Below are 22,212 nucleotides of genomic sequence, written 5' to 3' on the forward strand. Positions count from 1 at the left end.
TGCAGCGCTGCTGCGGGGGGCTCCTTTCCTCCAGGCCCCCGAATCCAAGATGGCGACGGGGGCCTTCGGGGGCCTGAGGAAGCTGGCTTCCTCAGTGCCTGCAAAGCGCAGGCATGAGGAAGTCTGCAGCAGTGCCTGTGACAGATCGCTGATCTGTCACAGTGATCTGTGATGTGACAGATCAGCGATCTGTCACAGGACAGTGATGTCCCACCTGGGACAAGGTAATAAAGTTAAAAAAAAAAAAAAAATTAAAAAAAAAAAAAAAAAAAAAAAAAAAAAAAAAAAATCGCTAAATAAATTAGTAAAAAAAAAAAAAATATTCCCCAATAAATCCATTTTTTCAAAATAAAAAAAAAACAAAAACAATAAAAGTACACATATTTGGTATCGCCGCGTCCGTAATGACCTGCCCTATAAAACTGTCCCATTAAAAAATAAAAATAAAAAACGAAGCAAAAAATAATGATTTATTATCATACCACCGAACATAAAGTGCAATAACGCGCGATCAAAAAGACACATATAAATATCCATGGTACCGCTGAAAATGTCATCTTGTCCCGCAAAAAACGAGCCGCCATACAGCGTCATCCGCAAAAAAATAAAAAAGTTATAGCTCGCAGAATAAAGCGATACAAAAATAATTATTTTTTATATAAAATTGTTTTCATTGCAAAAAACCGACAAAACATAAAAAAACGACCTAAATGAGGTATCGCTGTAACCGTACTGACCCGAAGAATAAAACCGCTTTATCAATTTTACCGCACGCGGAACGGTGTAAACGCACCCCCCAAAAGAAATTCATGAAATGCTGGTTTTTGTTCATTCTGCGTCCCAAAAATCGGAATAAAAAGCGATCAAAAAATGTCACGTGCCCGAAAATGGTACCAATAAAAACGTCAACTCGTCCCGCAAAAAATAAGACCTCACATGACTCGGTGGGTCAAAATACGGAAAAATTATAGCTCTCAATATGTGGTGATGGAAAAACTACTTTTACAATAAAAAGCGTCTTTTAGCGTGTGACAGCCGCCAAACATAAAAACCGCCATAAATAGTAAATCAAACCCCCCGTTATCACCCCCTTAGTTAGGGAAAAATAATAAAACTAAAAGAAAATGTATTTATTTCCATTTTCCCGCTAGGGTTAGGGTTAGGGTAGGGTTAGGGTTAGGGCTAGGGTTAGGGCTAGGGCTCAGATTAGGGTTAGGGCTCAGATTAGGGTTAGGGGTGTGTTGAGGTTAGGGTTGGAGTTATAATTGGGGGGTTTCCACTGTTTGGGCACATCAGGTGCTCTCCAAAGGCAACATGGCGTCTGATCTCAGTTCCAGCCAATTCTGCGTTGAAAAAGTCAAATGGTGCTCCTTCCCTTCCAAGCTCTGCCATGCACCCAAACAGTGTTTTACCCCCACATGTAGGGTATCAGCCTACTCAGGACAAATTACAAAACAACTTTTGGGGTCCAATTTCTCCTGTTACCCTTAGGAAAATAAAAAAGTGGGGGCAAAAATATAATTTTGCGGAAAAAAATGTTTTTTTTATTTTCACGCCCAGGCGTTATAAACTTCTGTGAAGCACTTGGGGGTTCAAAGTGCTCTCCACACATCTAGATAAGCTCCGTGGGGGGTCTAGTTTCCAAAATGGGGTCACTTGTGGGGAGTTTCAATAGTTTAGGTACATCAGGGGCTCTCCAAACGCACATGACACCCGCAGACCAATCCATCAAAGTCTGCATTCCAAAACGTCACTACTTCCCTTCCGAGCCCCGACGTGTGCCCATACAGTAGTTTTCTCCCACATATGAGGTATCAGCGTACTCAGGACAAATTGGACAACAACTTTTGGGGTCCAATTTCTCCTGTTACCCTTGGGAAAATAAAAAAATTGGGGACTAAATGATGATGTTTGTTGAAAAAATACGATATTTTTATTTTCACGCCCGGTCGTTATAAACTTCTGTGAAGCACTGGGGGGTTCAAAGTGCTCACCACACATCTAGATAAGTTCCTCAGGGGGTCTAGTTTCCAAAATGGGGTCACTTGTGGGTAGTTTCCACTGTTTAGGTACATCAGGGGCTCTCCAAAAGCAACATGACACCCGCAGACCATGCCATCAAAGTCTGCATTCCAAAACGTCACTACTTCCCTTCCGAGCCCTGATGTGTGCACATACAGTAGTTTTCACCCACATATGAGGTATCCGCGTACTCAGGACAAATTGGACAACAACTTTTGGGGTCCAATTTCTCCTGTTACCCTTGGGAAAATAAAAAAATTGGGGACTAATTGATCATGTTTGTGGAAAAAATACGATTTTTTTATTTTCATGCCTGGGCATTATAAACTTCTGTGAAGCCCTTGGGGGTTCAAAGTGCTCACCACACATCTAGATAAGTTCCTCAGGGGGTCTAGTTTCCAAAATGGGATCATTTGTGGGGGGTTTTCACTGTTTAGGTACATTAGGGGCTCTCCAAAGGCAACATGACACCCACAGACCATTCCATCAAAGTCTGCATTCCAAAACGTCACTACTTCCCTTCCAAGCCCTGACGTGTGTCCATACAGTAGTTTTCTCCCACATATGGGATGTCAGCGTACTCAGGACAAATTGGACAACAACTTTTGGGGTCCAATTTCTCCTGTTACCCTTGGGAAAATAAAAAAATGGGGACTAAAAGATGATGTTTGTGGAAAAAATACGATTTTTTTATTTTCACGCCCGGACGTTATAAACTTCAGTGAAGCACTGGGGGGTTTAAAGTGCTCACCACACATCTAGATAAGTTCCTTGGGGGGTCTAGTTTCCAAAATGGTGTCATTTGTGGGGGGTTTCTACTGTTTTGGTACATCAGGGGTTTTCCAATCGCGACATGGTGTCCGATCTCAATTCTAGCCAAAAACGTCAAATGGCGCTGCTTCCCTTCCGAGCTCTGCTATGCGCCCAAATAGTCATTTACACCCACATATGGGGTATCAGCGTACTCAGGACAAATTGCACAATAACTTTTAAGGTCCTGTTACCCTTGGAAAAATAAAAATTGGGGGTGAAAAGATCATTTTTGTGGAAAAAATATGATTTTTTAATTGTACCGCTGTACGTTATAAACTTCTGTGAAGCCCTTGTGGGTTCAAAGTTCTCACCACATATCTAGATAAGTTCCTTGGGGGGTCTAGTTTCCAAAATGGGGTCACTTGGGGGGTTTCCACTGTTTAGGTAGATCAGGGGCTCTCCAAACGCGGCATGGCGTCCGATCTGAATTCCAGCCAATTTTGCATTGAAAAAGTCAAACGGCGCTCCTTCCCTACTGAGGTCTGCCATGCGCCGAAACAGTGGTTCCCCCCCACATATCAGGTATCAGCGTACTCAGGACAAATTGCACAATAACTTTTGCAGTCCAATTTCTCCTGTTACCCTTGGTAAAATAAAGAAAATTGAACCTGAAGTATTTTTTTTGTGAAAAAAAGTTAAATGTTCATTTTTTTTTTAATATTCAAAAAATTCCTGTGACGCACCTAAAGGGTTAATAAACTTCTTGAATGTGGTTTTAAGCACCTTAAGGGGTGCATTTTTTAGAATGGTGTCACTTTTGGGTATTTTCTATCATATAGACCCCTCAAAGTGGCTTCAAATGTGAAGTGGTCCCTAAAAATAAAATGGTGTTGCAAAAATGAGAAATCGCTGGTCAATTTTTAACCCTTATAACTTCCTAACAAAAAAAAATTTTGGTTCCAAAATTGTGCTCATGTAAAGTAAACATGTGGGAAATGTTATGTATTAAGTTTTTTGTGTGCCGTATCGCTGTGATTTAAGGGCATAAAAATTCAAAGTTGGAAAATTGCGAAATTTTCAAAATTTTCGCCAAATTTCCGTTTTTTTCACAAATAAACGCAAGTTATTTGAATGCAATTTTACCACTAACATGAAGTACAATATGTCACGAGAAAACAATGTCAGAATCACCGGGATCCATGGAAGCGTTCCAGAGTTATGACCTCATAAAGGGACAGTGGTCAGAATTGTAAAAATTGGCCCGGTAGTTAACGTGCAAACCACCCTTGGTAGTGAAGGGGTTAAGCCAGCCTTCCAGAAATTGCTCAGGATATTGACCCTCTGAACACTCCGGAAGTCCAATGACACGGATGTTATTTCGACGCATCCTGTTCTCCAGATCGTCCACTTTTTGCTTCCAGGCGTTCATAGAGCCTGCCACCTTTGTCAACTTGACCTCCATAGGTGCGATGGTGTCTTCTACCTGGGATACTCTCGTCTCCACTTCCGTAATGCGTCCCCGCATAGCTTGCATGTCCTGTCGGAGTCGCCTCACCTCTATCTTCTCCGTCAGAGAAGTTCTAGTTAAGGAGATGGCTTGCATTAGCTGTTCAGACGCCTGTTTGAGGGTCAGTTCTTCCTGCTCATTCTCCTCCTCGCCCCCATGGGGACGGCTTTTTCGCTGAGCTTGTGAAGGGTTATTTTTGGGAATCCGTACACCTTCAGAGGGGTCGGGTCTGGCATATTCTTTTAATTTTTCTGCTGCTGTTGATCCTTTAGATCGACTCATACAGTGCAGCGCAACAGGACTACCAGAGGTGCAGGCTCTGGGGACTTTCCCCCAATTATATGCACAGCAGGGCTTGTAAAAAGAGATATATCTCAGAAGCAGCTCCTATGTAGGGGGAGTCACATGAATCAGGAAGGGCAGTGTCTGGTGCTGCAGCAGCAAAGTTTGTCACAGCCAGGTGAGGGGATAGAGATCACAGCCCCCGCAGAGACAGCAGCAGTGGGGGGGGGTACAGAAGTCCCCACAGAAGTGGCGCCAGCGGCACAGTGAATCTATTAATGAAAGGGAGGAACGCAGGGCCCAATTTTTCAGGGCACTCACCGCGAGTCCCTTGTGTCCTCAGGATGTGAGTCACCGTCCGGTAGCACTGTGGCAAAGGAAACTGGACACCGCAGCTCTTACTGATAGAGCGCGCGTCTTAAAATGGATGTCACCTCGTGCAGGCCCTGCCGCCCGCTCCGGCCCCCCCGGCTTTGAGCTCACCAGAGCTACCTCACGTCTCCCAGCTGGGTCCACCGGGGTCCCTGGCATCCAGATGTCACGAATGCTGACAGGTGTGTTGCAATTATGAGGCCACAGACGCAAGATAGAAGCAGGATTTTCAGGAGCTCTCTCAGTGTGCTTCCTTCTTCCTCGGCTACATAGCCACGCCCCCCAAAATGTGTATTTTTTGTTTTATTTTTACTCAATGCTTTCTATGGGTGAAAAACGATGCAAAAAAAATGCAGAAAAAACTGTAGCAAGTGAATTCTTCTTTTTTTTTTTTTAAATGACAGTTTTCCAATTTAATCAGAAAAAAAAACAATCATTTGTATGAGATTTTTTAAGTACATAGCTTTTGCTGGTAATGTAAAATTCAGCATTTAATTTGCATAAAAATATTATAAAAAATGTGTCAAATATGTGTCTCTTTAGCACATTATACCCCTTAAGTACTTACCTTTAATTCTTTCAAAGAGGTATTCTTGATTTGGAGTGATGTCCAGGTACTGAACAATCACATTGAGGGAAGGGATTAGCGGTGCCTTTACAATAGCTGCTTGCTTTAAACTGCTAATACTGGACTCTAGATATAAACACAAAGCAATTCTGCATCTTACAGGGTGCACTACAACTCAGGTATACATTTCACATTGCTCTCATGCTCCACATTCAACATGATGCATTTAAAATACAGACCAATCATCTAGAAGGCACAATACTAGATATACAGTCATGAGAAACAAAGCACCTAGACTTTGAATTCTTTAGTTTTATGTATCAGGGAAAAACAACACATACAACCTCAGATTACCACCACGTGACAAATTACATTTACATTACAAGTCATTAAAAACTAGGAAAAAATGCTGAAGCAATATATAAATTGCACAATATATTTTTATCCCTTATAAAATTAATCTTCCAAATGAAAAACACCAATATCATACAAAAAAAGAATAAAAAGATAAAACACGACACTTAACCAGTTCAAGACCAGGTCACTATGCCTCTTTCCCCATGTGCAGGCATTGCAGTAGCTTATGTATGCACTAGATGGAGGCCTGATGCTATCGCATCGGGAGGGCGGTAACATCACGATGGGGGCAAGCTTTGCAGGGTTGAGAATCCCCCCCCCCCCATGTGCTCCCCACCTATCCACTCTCTCTTTCCCCATGTGCTGACTTCTCTTCTTTGACCTGTCTACCCATATGCTATCCCCCTTGCCTGCTGTCTCTCTCCACTTATGTGCTGTCCCGTTTAAGCTGTCTCCCCCTGTGCTCTGTCTCTGTCACCCCTGTGTCTGACCGTGTACAGAGCATACCACAGCTCATAGGCAGGGGAGGAAGCAAAAGACAATACTGACATGACAGCAGGAGATCGCAGAGGATACATTTTGTGAGGTAAAATATTGTTTAAAAAGTCAGTGACATATTTTACCTCACAAAATGAATCCTCTGTGGAGTCTGTCAATGAGAAAGATTACTTGCAAGTGAAAAACACTTAAGACAGCTTACAATTTTCCAGGAGTGGAAGTCCCTGCAAATTCACACTAATGTCAGACAGAAGAAAGTTCAGAAAAAAAAAAAAAAAAACACAGGAACTACAGCTCAGACTCAAGCCCTAAATATGCATGTTAAATAATAATTAAACCTTTGAAGTGTAGTTTCAAATTCCAATGCCATAATAATTACAGGTAGATTGTTGGGGCTGTGCGTGCAGAAGCCTCCTACCGATTACATAACCCATCTCACCCTAGAGGAGAAAGGAGTGCACAACTACGCCAGCTGGGCACCCACATAGAGCGGGGGTACAGATTCAGTAGGAAGCATAGCAATGTATGTTTTACTCTGAGCTACTGCCACATTTCATAAAACATACATTTAAAAGTCACGGGAGGCCAATAGGGTGACTAGCTTCAGAGGCTGGTCCACAGCAGCTTCTAGGTTTTCTCTGAAAAATTGCAGCATACACATCTGCTTGAAATGACAGGGCCAGAGGCCGATTCATGCTTGCAGTGGCTCAGGCACCATTAGACAGCTGTCCAGTTACTTTTAAAGTGCACCTGTGACCTCTTTTGGCCGCTATAAGATGCGGCCACTGCCTTGCAGGGCTTATCTACAGCATTCTATAATGCTGTACATAAGCCCCCGGTTGGACCTGCAAGATAAGAAAAATAAGTTTTATTATATTCAACCGGGGGGCGGTCCGGTCCGATGGGTGTTGCAGGTCTGGGTCCGGAACCTCCCATCTTCTTGCGATGCCGTCCTCCTGCTTGCTTCATCGCTCCCGGCATCGCACTCCTCCGCAGGCGTACTTCCCTGCCCTGTTGAGGGCAGAGCAAAGTACTGCAGTTCGCAGGTGCGATACCGGGAGCGAGGAAGCAAGCAGAAGGGCAGCGTCGCAAGAAGATGGGAGGCGCCGGACCCGAACCTGCAACTTTCATCAGACCGGACCGCCGCCCCCCCCCCCCGGGTGAGTATAATAAAACTTATTTTTCTTATCTTTCAGGTCAGGGGAGCTTATAGATTGCTGTAGATAAGCCCTGAAAAGCAGTGGCCGCATCTTATAGCAGCCAAAAGAGCGGACAGGTTCCCTTTAAATAATCTGTACCTCAAAAGCTCTGGAGAATACATACCATTCTTCAATAATATACCTGTATTAACAGCACTCGGTGATTCAAATGACTTACCTCCTATTTGCAGCTCAGGGCACCCAAGCCTTCTCATCTGCATGTTAACTGTTTCCATCTCTTGAACCAATGGAACCAAAATAGTTTCATTTATCCACTAAAAGAAAAAAAAGAAAAAAAATTAACAGGTATTTTTTTTCTTGCAGAATTTGCAGATTTCAATTAACCCCTTCGCACCCGAGCCTGTTTTTGCCTTCGTGACGGGCCAATTTTTTCAATTCTGACCAGTGTCACTTTAACTCTAGAACGCTTCAACGGATCCTACTGATTCTGACATTGTTTTCTCATGACATACTGTACTTCATGATGGTGGTAACATTTTTTTGATATGATCTGCGATATTTGTTAAAAAAATCAAAATTTGGCGAAAATTTAGAAAATTTTGCAATTTTCAAACTTTTAATTTTTATGCCCTTAAATCAGAGAGTGATATCGCACAAAATAGTTAATAAATAACATTTCCCACATGTTTACTTTACATCTGCACAATTTTGGAAACATAATTTTTTTTTTTTTAGGAAGTTATAAGGGTTAAAAGTTGACCAGCGATTTCTCATTTTTACAACAAAATTTGCAACACCATTTTTTTTAGGGACCACCTCACATTTGAAGTGAGTTTGGGGGGTCAATATGACAGAAAATACCCAAAAGTGACACCATTCTAAAAACTGCACCTCTCCATGTACTCAAAACCACATTCAAGAAGTTTATTAACCCTTCAGGTGCTTCACATGAATGAATGGAATATGGAAGGAAAAAATAAACATTTAACTTTTTTTCACAAACATTTTACTTCAAAACCATTTTTTTTTATTTTCACAAGTGTAAAAAGAGAAAATGAACCACAAAATTTTTTGTGCAATTTCCCCCGAATACGCCAATACCCCGTATGTGGGGCTAAACCACTGTTGAGCACATGGCAGAGCTCAGAACGGAAGGAGTGCCTTTTGACTTTTTCAATGCAGAATTGGCTGGAATTGAGATCGGATGCCATGTCGCATTTGGAGAGCCCCTGATGTACCTAAACAGTGGAAACCCCTCACAAGTGACCCCATTTTGGAAACTAGACCCCCCCAAGGAACTTATCTAGATGTGTGGTGAGCACTTTGAATCCCCAAGTGTTTCAGTAAAGTTTATAATGTAGAGGCGTGAAAATAAAAAAATCATTTTTTTTCCACAAAAATGATCTTTTAGCCTCCAATTTTTATTTTCCTAAGGGTAACAGGAGAAATTGGACCCCAAAAGTTGTTTTCCAATTTGTCCTGGGTACGTTGGTACCCTATATGTGGGAGAAAACTACTGTTTGGGCACACGGTGGGGCTCGGAAGGGAAGTAGTGACGTTCTGAAATGCAGACTTTGATGGAATGGTCTGCGGGTGTCATGTCGCGTTTGCAGAGCCCCTGATGTACCTAAACAGTGGAAATCCCCCACAAGTGACCCCATTTTGGAAACTAGACCCCCCACGGAACTTATCTAGATGTGTGGTGAGCACTTTGAACCCCCAAGTGTTTCAGTAAAGTTTATAATGTAGAGGCCTGAAAATAAAAAAATCATTTTTTTTCCACAAAAATGATCTTTTAGCCCCCAATTTTTATTTTCACAAGGGTAACAGGAGAAATTGGACCCTAAGAGTTGTTGTCCAATTTGTCCTGAGTACGCTGGTACCCCATATGTGGGAGAAAACTACTGTTTGGGCACACGGTGGGGCTCGGAAGGGAAGTAGTGACGTTCTGGAATGCAGACTTTGATGGAATGGTCTGCGGGCGTCATATTGCATTTACAGAGCCCCTGATGTACCTAAACAGTGGAAACCCCCAATTCTAATTCCAACCCTAACCCCAACACACCCCTAACCCTAATCTCAGCCCTAACCATAGCCCTAACCAAAAACCTAACACCAACACACCCATAACCTTAATCCCAGCCCTAACCCTAGCCCTAACCTGTGTACCTGCTTTTTTTTTTCTTTACTTTTTTTTATTTTTGTGACAAGATTGCTGCCCTGCGATCTGACTCATAGTACAATGAGTGAGATCGCTGGGAAACAAGCAGCTTTCCCAGCGATCGCTCCCATTGGCTGCTGTGACGCTGACGTCATCAGGACCTGAACCAATCAGGTCTCGATGACGTCGGGGGTCCCAGCATGCATTGTGCACCGGGATCCCCGCGTTGTAAGGTATGTGGGGGTCCCGGGGGGCACAAAACCGCCGACAGTAGATAAACGTCGGCGCTGCACAAAGCCCAGCAAGCGCCAACGTTTATCTACTGTGGGCGGTCGGGAAGAGGTTAAAGTAAGACATACATTGCGGAGTTTTTCAGTCCATGAATCCATGTGATCCAAAAGTTGACGGTTCATCATTACTCTTGCCCAGATCTACAAAGAAAAATAAAAGTTATTTCTTCTACTAAATAGGTTGTTTTTTTTTTGTTTTTTTTTTAAATTATTACTGCCTAGGAAGTTCTTGTATGTTGCAGAAACAGCAGCTGTCAAAACTATAGTTTCCATGGCCGGGTACTGCAGATCCACCCCCTACTCATCTGAACATTGAGAACTTCCGGCCAACACCAATAAAAGCTGTTCGGAGGAGGTGTCAAGACTCCCACCGATCAAATATTGCTAACCAATCAATAAAATAAGTAGTGGCCAAGCCCTTTAAAAGTGGTATTTCAATCTCAAAATCCTATTCCAATATGCAGTAGGTGTAAAAACAACAATATTGGCAAATGCCTCCAATTAGAAATCTAATATGGTTTTTCTGATTTTCTAAGTCTCTGTCCACATGAGCAGGCATTTAGGTATCCATGACAACCACTAGCAACTGTCGCTATGTTAGTGGTCGTAAGTCGTAACCATGGTAAACTAAGGTCCTACAATGCCTGCACAAGAGGAAAGACATATCGAATAAAAAAAAACAAAAAAAAAAACAAACCTAAACTACATTTCTTATTTGAGGTATTTGCCATTATACCTACTACATATAGGGATAGTATCTTGGAGATGGGAATATCCCTTTAAAGGTTACAAATTATATGAGTAGATGTAAATTGCAAGCTAATTCTTAAGTGCAACACAATAGAAATGATGAGTATGAACGTTTATAAAGAAAGCATAGTTCTTACCTACTAAATCATTTGAGGAAAAAAACATTTATTACTGAGTGATCGTTCAGAACACCTTCTCTAGCATAATAATCCATCAAGGAGATTAAATGAATGTAGCAAAAAAAGAAGAAAAAAAAAAACATCACTATTTATGGTTTGTAACCACAAACAGCATGTCTCATGTATTACTGTACCTCTTCTGCTGCTTGCTTGGAGCCAAGATCTGCCTCATCCTTGTGTGCAGAAGGGGCTTGAGACCTGCATGCCAGTTGGTATTGATACTTCCTGAGCGTGTGGGCATAATCTCCCATGGAGCGGCTATAGTTCCAGAAGGTTGGGCTGTTTGACGTTGAGCTGGATTCTGGACTCCCTACATTTCCATTCAGAAAGAGCATTGAAGAGAAATTTCCCATAGGACAAACAGTTCTGCGCTATTCAGAAGCAGGGTCTCATGCGTATCAGCCAGTAAACATAGTGGCATGTGAAAGTTTGGGCACCCCTGGTCAAAATTACTCTTATTGTGAACAGTTTAGCAAGTTCAAGATTAAAATGATCTCTAAAAGGCCTAAAGTTAAAGATATTAATTAGGAAAACACAGAACTTCTGAAATTCTGTTAGCGCATAAGTAGGATAAACAAATCAGTCAGCTGCGATGTAGAAATACTTGGCACTCATATAGGTGTATTCAAGAACTTATTTATTGAATGAAGAAATTCCAGAACATTAAGACATGTTTCGGTCAATAGAGGAGATCTGTGTGGAAGCACGCTGTGTGAGAGTCTGCAGTGTCCACTGCTAAGACAGAAAGAGCGCTTCCTGTCTTAGTAGTGGACACTGAAGACCCTCACACAGCGGGCTTCCACACAGATTATTTCTATCCAGATGACTGATGAAGGTCAGGTATTGACTGAAACGTCTCTTAATTTTCTGGAATTTCTTCATTCAATAAATAAGTTCTTGAATACACCTATATGAGTGCCAAGTATTAAAGTTAAAGATAAAACATATTTCCTTTGTATTTTAGGCAAAAAGAAGTTGTCATTTTTTACATTTTAAAACTTACAAAAAAGAAAAATGGGCCGATAACTTTTTTTGGCACCATGTATGGTTAGTACCTAGTAGCACCCCCTTTTTGAAACATTGATTTTTGTGAGTACTCACCGTAAAATCCTTTTCTCCAAGATGCTCAATGGGGGACACAGAAACTGTGGGTGTATGCTACTGCCGTCTGGAGGCCGACACGAAGTATACAAAAAACAAGTTAGCTCCTCCGCCGCATACACCCTTGCCCCGATAGCGGGCGGAAACCAGTTTAGTGCAAAAGCAGTAGGAGAACATAAAAACAAAATTAGCCTTAACGCAAAAAATCATATGTCTGAAAAAGGACCACCCTACCTTAAACAAAGAATTATACTAATTAAATAAACAAGAGCCAACTGGCTATCAGGGTGGGTGCTGTGTCCCCCAATGAGCGTCTCGGAGAAAAGGATTTTACGGTGAGTACTCACAAAAATCCATGTTTCTCCTTCGTCTCATTGGGGGACACAGAGACTGTGGGACGTCCTAAAGCAGTCCCTGGGTGGGAGCAACTCACCGATCCAAACCGCATGCCCTCCTGTCTAAAGGTGTGCCACTGCTGCTTGGAGAATTTTTCTACCCAGGCTCGCATCTGACGAAGCCCGAGTATGCACATTGTAATGCTTAGAAAACGTGTGCAGGCTTGACCAGGTTGCCGCCTTGCATACCTGCTCTGCCGAAGCCTGGTGCCGAAGCGCCCAAGAGGTGCCCACTGCCCGAGTAGAGTGCGCGCCTATTCCTGTTGGAATCGGTGTGCCTCTAATACGGTAAGCCTCTTGAATAGTTAGACGAATCCATCTGGCTATGGTCGACCGTGAGGCTGCGAGCCCCTTCCTGCGCCCTTTGGGTATCACAAACAACGAGTCTGTCTGGCGAAAAGGTGCTGTCCTTGACACGTACCTCCTGAGAGCTCTTACCAGGTCCAACACGTGGAGCGCCCTTTCCACTCTGTGTACTGGTGCTGGACAAAACGAAGGCAGAACAATGTCCTCATTAATACGGAAAGAGGACACGACCTTCGGCAGAAATGGCGGCGGTGGTCTAAGGACTACCTTATCCTTAAAAAAAAAGTCAGAAACGGAGCTCTACAAGATAGGGCTGCCAACTCCGAGACCCGCCTAATGGAAGTTATGGCTACCAAGAATACATAGAAAATTAGGAAGGGGAAAGGGAAATTTGTGCTCACCAAAATAGTCCTGTAAGCCGGTCGTGCCTAGGGATCAAATGGCTGACCACCATGTGTTGCAAACATGAAGAGAGAAGGAAGATCCGGCACTGGAGACTTGATAAAATCCACGATAAGTTTTATTCACATAATTTCATGATAAAACCATAAAGGGGAAAACAGACCCCCACGCCTGACGCGTTTCGAACCTTACACCAGGTTCTTCCTCAGAGACATGAAACAAAACAGTTCACAAAATGATTATAAACATTCCTAATCAGCAGAGGGACTCCACACATGTGTATAATCAAAGAGGCAAACAACTAAGCCCTCAAATCACTGGTGGAGTCACTCCCTTGCAAGAAGAAAGAAAAAAAAAAAAAAAAAAAGGAAAAGACCTATACAACAATGGACAAGACATAGAATAAATAAAAACATGTGCAATACACACGTATAAATGCATAAATACATAGCAACTATCAAATGACAACAAAAAAAAAAAAAAAACCCCAAAAAATAAAAAAAAATAAAAAACACCAAAAATCTCAGCACTCAATAGAAATACATAAGATCATTTCTATAATTTAGACCTTGCGGATATCGTGCATCAAGCGCAAGTATCCAGAAGGCTTCCCGACAGTGTAGTAAATGTTCCCGGTCACCCCCTCTGGGGGGTTTCAATACCCGTTCTATTCCCTTAACTTTAAGACTGCATAAATTACCCTTGTGTATTTCAAGGAAATGTTTGGACAAGCCAGACACATTCTTACGACTGGACATAGACTCTGGATTAGAAGCGGTGATGTGCTCACTTAGTCTCCTCTTCAGGCTGCGTGTAGTACAGCCAATGTAATATAAACTGCACAATGTGCACTCTGCCATATACACCAAGTGTGTGGTGTTACAATTCATGTAGGTTTTAATTTTGTAGGTTTGTTGTGTACTAAAATTAACAAATTTATCTGTAATATCCATATAGCGGCACAAACCACACAATTTTTCACCACACTTATAATTGCCCAAGTAATTTAACCACGTAGGTTTAGTGCAATCAGACAAATACAATGAGGGGGACAAAAAATGACTCAAATTTTTAGCTCTCTTTGGAACACACCTATGTCCACCAGCCAATATCTGCGATAAGACTGGATCTTGATGCAGTAAGGGAAGATGTTTATTTATGATTTTAATAACACCCTTGTAATCTGAACTGAAAGCGGTAGAAAAAGTGGGAATATTTTTATTTTGATTAGTGTGTACCATGTCATTCTGCAATAAACTACTCCTAGTTTTGTTATCCACTTTCTTAATAGCCCTATTTAACATCCAGTTCTTATAACCCCTTTTTGATAGCCTGGTGCAAATTTTACGACGCTCGGATTCATAAAGAGCGTCATTAGAGCATGATCTTTTGGCACGGATTAATTCACCCAACGGTAAATTTCGTATCACATGTGGCGGGTGACAACTATCCGCATGCAATATGGCATTACCACTGGTATCTTTTCTATATAGGGAAGTATATATATTCCCCGTTTTGACATCTCCCATAATTTTAACATCCAGATATGTGGCACAAATGCCATGTATTTCGTGGGTGAATTTAATATTCAAAGAATTAGTCCCAATATACTCAAAAAACTTAAGCATGCCAGGAGAGGGAGATACATCACAACGATCAAACCACAATAGGATCACGTCATCAATGTATCTCCCCCACCACAATACATTGTCTAAATAGGGATTATCCATAGTATATATATATTTGTTCTCCCAAAAGGACATATATAAGTTGGCCAGAGTAGGAGAGAATTTTGACCCCATCGGGCAGCCACACACCTGAAGATAGTACTTAGTGTCAAATTTGAAAAAATTGGTGTTCAAAAGATGTTGTAACGCCATAATGATAAATTTTTTAAGATCAGAACTGAAATTACTTTCTTCAGTCAAAATGGTGGAAACAGCAGATAATGCCAAATCATGAGGTATACATGAATATAGAGCAACAACATCACATGTTATCCATGTGTGGTGAGGCCCCCATGTGAATAAAACTTATCGTCGATTTTATCAAGTCTCCAGTGCCGGATCTTCCTTCTCTCTTCATGTTACCAAGAATACAACCTTCCTGGAAAGGTATGACAATGAGATGTCTTGTAATGGCTCAAAAGGAGTTTCCTGCAGGGCACTCAGAACCAGGTTAAGGTCCCAGGCATCTATGGGTGCTCTAAAGGGGGGGCACCAAATGAGAGACCCCTTGAATGAACGTCTTGACCTGCATATTGGTAGCGATCTTTCGCTGGAAAAGGACAGACAAGGCCGATATCTGTCTCCTCAGGGAACTCGGGGCCAAACCTGCGTCTAGGCCTGACTGCAGAAAAGCCAGGATGTTGGGAACCGAGAAGGACAATGGCGCAACCCCGTGCTCTCGACACCAGTGAAAGAAAACCTTCCAAGTGTTATGATAAACCTTCGCCGAGGCTGGCTTCCGGGCGCTAACCATTGTAGCAACCACCTCACGCTCAAACCCCGCCTGGGTCAGAATCCAAGATTCAACGGCCATGCCGTCAAACACAGGGCCCCTAAGTTTGGGTGGCAGATCGGCCCCTGGGACAATAAGTCTGGTCGTTCCGGCAGACGCCAAAGCACGTCTGCGAGGAGCTGCACTAGATCCGCTTACCATACTCGACGGGGCCAGTCTGGGGCCAGCAGAATTGCCGGGACCCACTCTGTCTTGATCTTTCTGATGACCCTCGGGAGAAGTGGCAGTGGGGGAAACAGGTATGGGAGCCGAAACTGGTTCCACGGTAGGACCAACGCATCCTCTGCGAGTGCTCGCGGGTCCTGAGACCGAGCGACAAACGTGCCCACTTTGGCGTTCTCCCAGGCGGCCATCAGATCCACGTCCGGAGTCCCCCACCGTTGGCAAATCTGCTGGAAGACCTCGGGGTGCAGGGACCATTCCCCGGCCGCAACACCTTGCCGGCTTAGGAAATCTGCTGCCCAATTTTCCATGCCTGGTATGTGAACTGCTGAGGTTACAGAGTGGTGCCTCTCGGCCCAACGGAGTACATGCTCTATCTCGCGCATGGTTGCCATGCTGCGCGTGCCTCTCTGGTGATTCACGTACGCCACTGCCGTGGCGTTGTCTGATTGAAGCCGGACTGGGCGTCCTGCTAGCAAGTGCTGAAAATGCTGCAGTGCCAACCGCACCGCTCGAATCTCCAACAAGTTGATCGGGAGACGAGCCTCCTGAGGCGACCATTGCCCCTGGGCCGTGTGATGGCGAAAAACTGCTCCCCAACCGAGAAGACTCGCATCGGTTGGGATCACCAACCATTGATCTGAGGGAAAGGGTTTCCCCTGAAGAAGAGAGGAGTCACGCGTCCACCACTGAAGTGCCCGTCGGACTTGAGAGGACAACCTGCACTGATGATCGAGGGAGAACGGACTCCTGTCCCAAGATGCCAAGAGAGCGTGCTGCAGGAGACGAAGATGAAATTGAGCAAACGGAACCGCTTCCATTGCCGCCACCATCATCCCTAGAAACCTCATCCCGAATCGAATAGTGTGAGGGCCTGGTTGCTGAAGACTCCGAACTCCCTGCCGGAGCGCCCGAGCCTTGTCTTGAGGGAGAATTACCAACCCTCGGGAAGTGTTGAAAATCATCCCTAGGAATGGAATCCTCTGAGCTGGGATAAGGGATAACTTTTTCCCGTTGACCAACCATCCTAGGCGAGATAGGGTATCCAGCGTGATGCTGACATTTTCCTCGCATGCCCGAAAGGACGGACCCTTTACTAAGAGGTCGTCTAAGTACGGCAAAACCACTATGCCCCGAGAATGTAGAATGGCCATGACGACCGCCATTACCTTCGTGAATATCCTGGGGGCCGTGGCTAACCCAAAAGGAAGAGCCACAAACTGGAAATGCTGACCATCGATTGCAAACCGAAGGAACCTTTGATGCGGGGGAAAAAATAGGGGATGTGCAGGTAAGGCATCCTGGACATCGATCGAGGCCAAATATTCTCCCTGCTCCATGGCCGATATCAATGACCGGAGGGATTCCATTCGAAAGTGCCTGACTCTGATGAACCTGTTCAGGAGCTTTAGGTCCAGAACCGGCCTTACTGTTCCGTCCTTCTTGGGGACCGCGAACAGGTTGGAATAAAATCCCTGAGTTCTTTCACACTCTGGTACCGGGACAATGACCCCGTTGCGCTGAAGAACCCTGATGGCCCCTAGCAATGCCTCTGCCCGGGATTCCGATTTGGGAAGCCGGGAAAGAAAAAATCGTCTTGGAGGATCTCCGACAAATTCTATTTTGTACCCGGATGACATTAATTCCACCACCCATGCGTCGTGTGCCACCTCGACCCAGACATGGCAGAACCTGAGCAGACGTCCGCCTACTCTGCTGTCTTCGGGTACCTGATGCCCCGAGTCATTTTGCTGAGGGCCTCTGGGACCTGACCCCCCTTGACCTGGGAGGTCGGCCCTGCATCCTACCCAGCGGGTTGGCTCTATACGTGACCTGACGCTCTTTGTCTTGGTTGTAGCAAGCTGGGGCGGAAGAACTGGCCGCTGTCGCCCACCCGGGGGTGCGAAATGCTCGAAAGCGCGCCTGAGGTTGACGAAAAGGCAGTCTAATCTTCTGCTGTGGGAGAAAGCTGCTTTTTCCCCCTGTAGCATCCAAAATGAGTTTGTCTAATTTCTCCCCAAATAGCCGGTTACCCTGATATGGCAGGGAAGTTAAAGATTTCTTAGAAATACAATCAGCCCGCCATAGCCTTAGCCACAAGGCTCTCCTAATGGCGATAGCATTTGCCGCCGCTAGTGCCGCGCAATTAGCCGCATCCAAGGACGCACTAAATAGTCACCCGCCATCACGATCTGATTTGCTATCTCAGACACCTCCATCGGCAAGTCTCTATCCTGTAGGACTTTATTCAAAGAATCTGACCATGACATCATGGCTTTGGCTACCCATGTTGCCGCAAATGAAGGAGAGAGCGCTGATCCTGATGCCTCATACACCGAGCGGGCTAAACCTTCTATGAGCCAATCCGTGGGGTCCTTAATGGAAGAACCACTAGGTACTGACAACAAGGATCTTGAGGCCAGGCGTGACACTGGGGGATCCACAACCGGAGATTCCGCCCATCTCTCACAGAGCTCTGGTGCAAACGGATATCTCGTTTCTAGCGTTTTCTGTCCCGAAAAACGCTTGTCTGGACGCTCCCTGTGCCGCTGCACTATGTCCTCGAACTCTGGATGAATGCTAAACACTCTATGTGGTCGCCTGGCCTTCTTAAAGGATATCTTATACCCTGCGGTTAGGGAGACATCCTCCTCAATACCTAGAGTCTGATTGACAGATTCAATGAGACTGTCTACCGTCTCCCGACACCCCAGGGTATCCAGGTCCAAGGATTCCTCCACGTCATCACCTGAACTCTGCTCGCTCCCAGAAAATGGTGACGGTGAGCGAGACGCAGCACTCACGATGCCGAAGCACCGGAGGGGCCCGGAGACGCCGTATGGGTTCTCTTCCTATGCGTTTGCTTAGAGAGAGTGCGGCCCCTGCAGGCCGGAGGCTCTTGTGAGGTGGATGAACCCTCCCAAACAGGCGAGCCGTCGTCTCTACCCCTATCCGAGGCCTGAAGGGTCTCAATCGCCTTCGTAAGCGAAACCATGGACCGAGAAAGTGATAACACCCATTCCGGGGGATCCAGACCCCTGGGCTCCGTTGCAGGGGAGGGCTCCTGGGCGCGTTCGGAGTTACAGGCTTCACATAAAACTTAACAGTCTGCGCTCGTGGGAACATAACCCCACAGGAAACGCATGTGGTATAATGGAACGTGTGCGTTTTTCCTTTCCCAGACATACTGCTGAAATTGGCCAATTTATTTATTTTTCTTCTTCTTTCTTTGAAGGTTCAATGGGAAATGAGGAGGAGGAGGAGGGTAACCCTTTAATGCCCTAGTGTGGCTCCGGGACGGGGTATGCCTCATACACCGCCTGATCGCGGCCTACCCTGCTCTGAAGCCAGGGCCTCAATTTTATCAAGCGCCCGCCCTGGTCATGGGGGGCGGCGCCGGATATGACGTCACGCCGGGGGGCGGAACTTCCACCCGCGGCCTAGGCCGAAGCTGCGGGCTAAATTAGTCACTGCCCGCCCGTGCACTGGCAGCCCCGCTATCCCGGCGATCCCGCCGGCACCCCCATGAAGCGCTCTCCTTCACCACCGCTGGGGAATCTTCATAACGCGGCCCTCCACGTGCAGGTATAGGGAGGAGAGGAGGAGGGGGGAGGAGGGAGAGGAATGGAGACTGCTGGATCACAGCCCTAGCCCAAGAACCTGCCACCTCTGGCCGCACCGCTAACCTGAAGCCTTTCGCTGCCCAGGGGCCCTCCCCAGCCATCCATACCTGCCCTCAGCAGAGGCCATGAGGTAATCCATTTTTGGACGGTGCAGACACCCTAGCTCCGTCCGCCTTGTAGGGGCGAGGAGAGGGACCGTCCGCCGCCATGCAGCACTGCCGTCGTGCGTTGGTGGAGCAGTGGGGGCCGCACAGACTAGTCTTGTGCCTCTGTGCAAGCCCATGGTTTAAATACCTAGGGGTGGACAGGGCTAAGTCTGGCATAGTGTCCCACGTCGCGGGAAAGGATACGTGGAGGGACACTCGCACGTGGTCGCCCGTTGCTGGTTTGGGGAAATCAGATCCTTTCAATAGGATGCGTTGCCCCTGTCTTATCTTCACAAAATAAAAAAGAAAAATAGATGTCTGGGGAAAAGTCCCAGAGATGTCCCTCGGTGCGGGAAAGGATACGCGGAGGCGATACTCATGCGTACTCGCCCGTTGATGGTTTGGGGAGATAGGACCCTTTCAATAGGATCCGCCGCCCCCATCTCCTCTTCATAGCGAGAAAAAAAAAAAAAAAAAAAAAAAATAGTCTGGAGAGATCCAGACTGCGTGTGCCTCCATCAGACACTAAGCAAAAAAAACTGGTTTCCGCCCACTATCGGGGCGAGGGTGTATGCGGCGGCGGAGGAGCTAACTTGTTTTTTGTATTCTTAGTGTCGGCCTCCAGATGGCAGTAGCATACACCCACAGTCTCTGTGTCCCCCAATGAGACGAAGGAGAAAGTATCACAGCTTGTAAATACTTTTTATAGTCAGACAGGAGTCTTTCAATTCTTGTTTGAGGGATGTTCATCCATTCTTCCTTACAAAATTCTTCCAGTTCTGTGAGATTCTCGGGTCGTCTTGCATACATTGCCATATTAAGGTCTAGTCACAGATTTTCAATGATGTTCAGATCAGAGGACTGTGAGTGCTATTGTAAAACCTTCAGCTTGCGCCTTTTTGAGGTAGAAAATTGTGGATTTTGACGTGTGCTTAGAGTCATTGTTCATTTGTAAAAGCCATCCTCTTTTTCACCTTAAGCTTTTTTACAGATGAAGTTATGTTTGCATCAAAAATTAGTTGAAATTTCATTGAATACTTTCTTCTCTACCCATGAAATGTTCCCAGTGCAATTGGCTGCAACACAGCCTCAAAGCATGATTGAGCCATCCCCATGCTTAATGGTTGGGGAGATGTTCATTTCTTGAAATTCTGTACCCTTTTTTCTTCACACACACCTTTGATCATTGTATACAAAGAGTGACATTATACCTCATCGGTCCACAGGACTTGTTTTCAAAATGCATCAGATTTGTTTAGCCTTCTGCTTTGTGAGCCTCCACCATTTTCAGAGTACTAGGCAGCTGCTTAGAAGAGTCCACGGCTGACATTTTTTGGCACAAGGTTAGAGGAGGCTGGGTTTTTATAAAGCTGGGAAATTTGTATCACATGGCCTTTCCTAACAATGGTCGTAAATAGGGTTGAATGAATAGCTTCGGATAAGAGCTTATCCAAATAGCTATAGCGCTTCCCGAATAGCTGCATTGGTAACCTGGTGTCACGTGGGGCTTAGTTCAACTAAGGCTGTAATTCCCGGGGCCCCTGTGATGTCCCTGTAACTAGGGGAAACCCTGTCTGACCCTCAACCCAGGGTTTTTGCTGATCGTGCAAATGCCTGAGCCTCCAACCTTTCCTTGTCTCCTGCTCAGCCCTGCACTTAACCCTCCACCCAGTGAGGAGTCACACCACCAAAGCCCCCACACAAATTAAGACAGACAGGGAGAACTTAAACTGCACTGCGCCGCACACACACAGGAATATACAGTAATGTGAACAGGGCACAACTAAACACAAATATGGGAAGGAGAAAGGATAACGACGGATCATACGCCACCAGATACGAATCTCTCTCTCTTCAGCACCTCCACTCCAGACCGGAACCACTTGGTATGAAACACAAGCTATATTCGGCGACGCCCATATGCCAGCATGACTATTTAAAGACCGTGGGCGTGACTAACCTTCCAACCTGGTCTCCAGCAGGATTAACCCCCGAGAGCCTGAAGATCAAGCCGGCACCACTGAGGCTATAGTGGCTGGAGGTGGAACTACCTCTGCCTGCCGGACGCTGTGGTGTGAACAGCGTCCGACATGACACCTGGATGCCTGGAGCGCTCCCGATAATCAGCTGTCCGGTGCCGCCGCTGCATGTGTCGCGGCTGTGTGACAGTTACAACAAACAGGTTCTCCATGCATGTGTTGTTACTGTGAAACAGCTGCGACACATGCAGCTGCGGCACCGGACAGCTGATTATCGGGAGCGCTCCAGGTATCCAGGTTCCCGATGAAGCTATACGGGAAGCGCTATAGCTATTCGGATAAGCACTTATCTGAAGCTATTCAGTCAACCCTAATTGTGAACAATCCATAACCCTAACAGGATAATTAATGTCTGAAACCTTGGTCAAAGTTATCTGAGCACACATCTCCAAGGGTGCCCAAATTTTTGCATCGGCCCATTTTAATTTTTGTAATTTTTAAAATTTAAAAAATGAAAAATACATTTGTTTTTCTTTTGCCTAAAATATAAAGGAAATGTCGTCTTTAACATTAACCCTTTAAGAGATCATTTCATCTTCAACTTGCTTTAACTGTTCACAATAACAGTAATTTTGACTTTTGACCAGGGATGCCCAGACTTTTACATGCCACTGTACTA

At 45.1% G+C, this 22,212-nt stretch overlaps 1 protein-coding gene across 1 annotated transcript in view; it reads right to left on the bottom strand.

The window, feature by feature from the left end:
* Positions 1-11,267, bottom strand: part of LOC141077866 (transmembrane protein 209-like) — a 78,372-nt gene extending 67,105 nt beyond the window's left edge. Inside the window, exons 1-4 of the mRNA XM_073564591.1 lie at positions 11,034-11,267; positions 10,040-10,111; positions 7,737-7,833; positions 5,505-5,630 (exon numbers count right to left, since the gene is read on the bottom strand). Coding sequence (XP_073420692.1) covers positions 5,505-5,630; positions 7,737-7,833; positions 10,040-10,111; positions 11,034-11,252 — 514 coding nt within the window. The 5' untranslated portion in view covers positions 11,253-11,267. The remainder of the gene's footprint in view (positions 1-5,504; positions 5,631-7,736; positions 7,834-10,039; positions 10,112-11,033) is intronic.
* Between the last annotated feature and the right edge of the window lie 10,945 nt (positions 11,268-22,212).

Source organism: Dendrobates tinctorius, unplaced genomic scaffold, assembly GCF_039654945.1.
Source record: "Dendrobates tinctorius isolate UK_male_01 unplaced genomic scaffold, ASM3965494v1 ptg000463l, whole genome shotgun sequence".
NCBI lineage: Eukaryota > Metazoa > Chordata > Amphibia > Anura > Dendrobatidae > Dendrobates > Dendrobates tinctorius.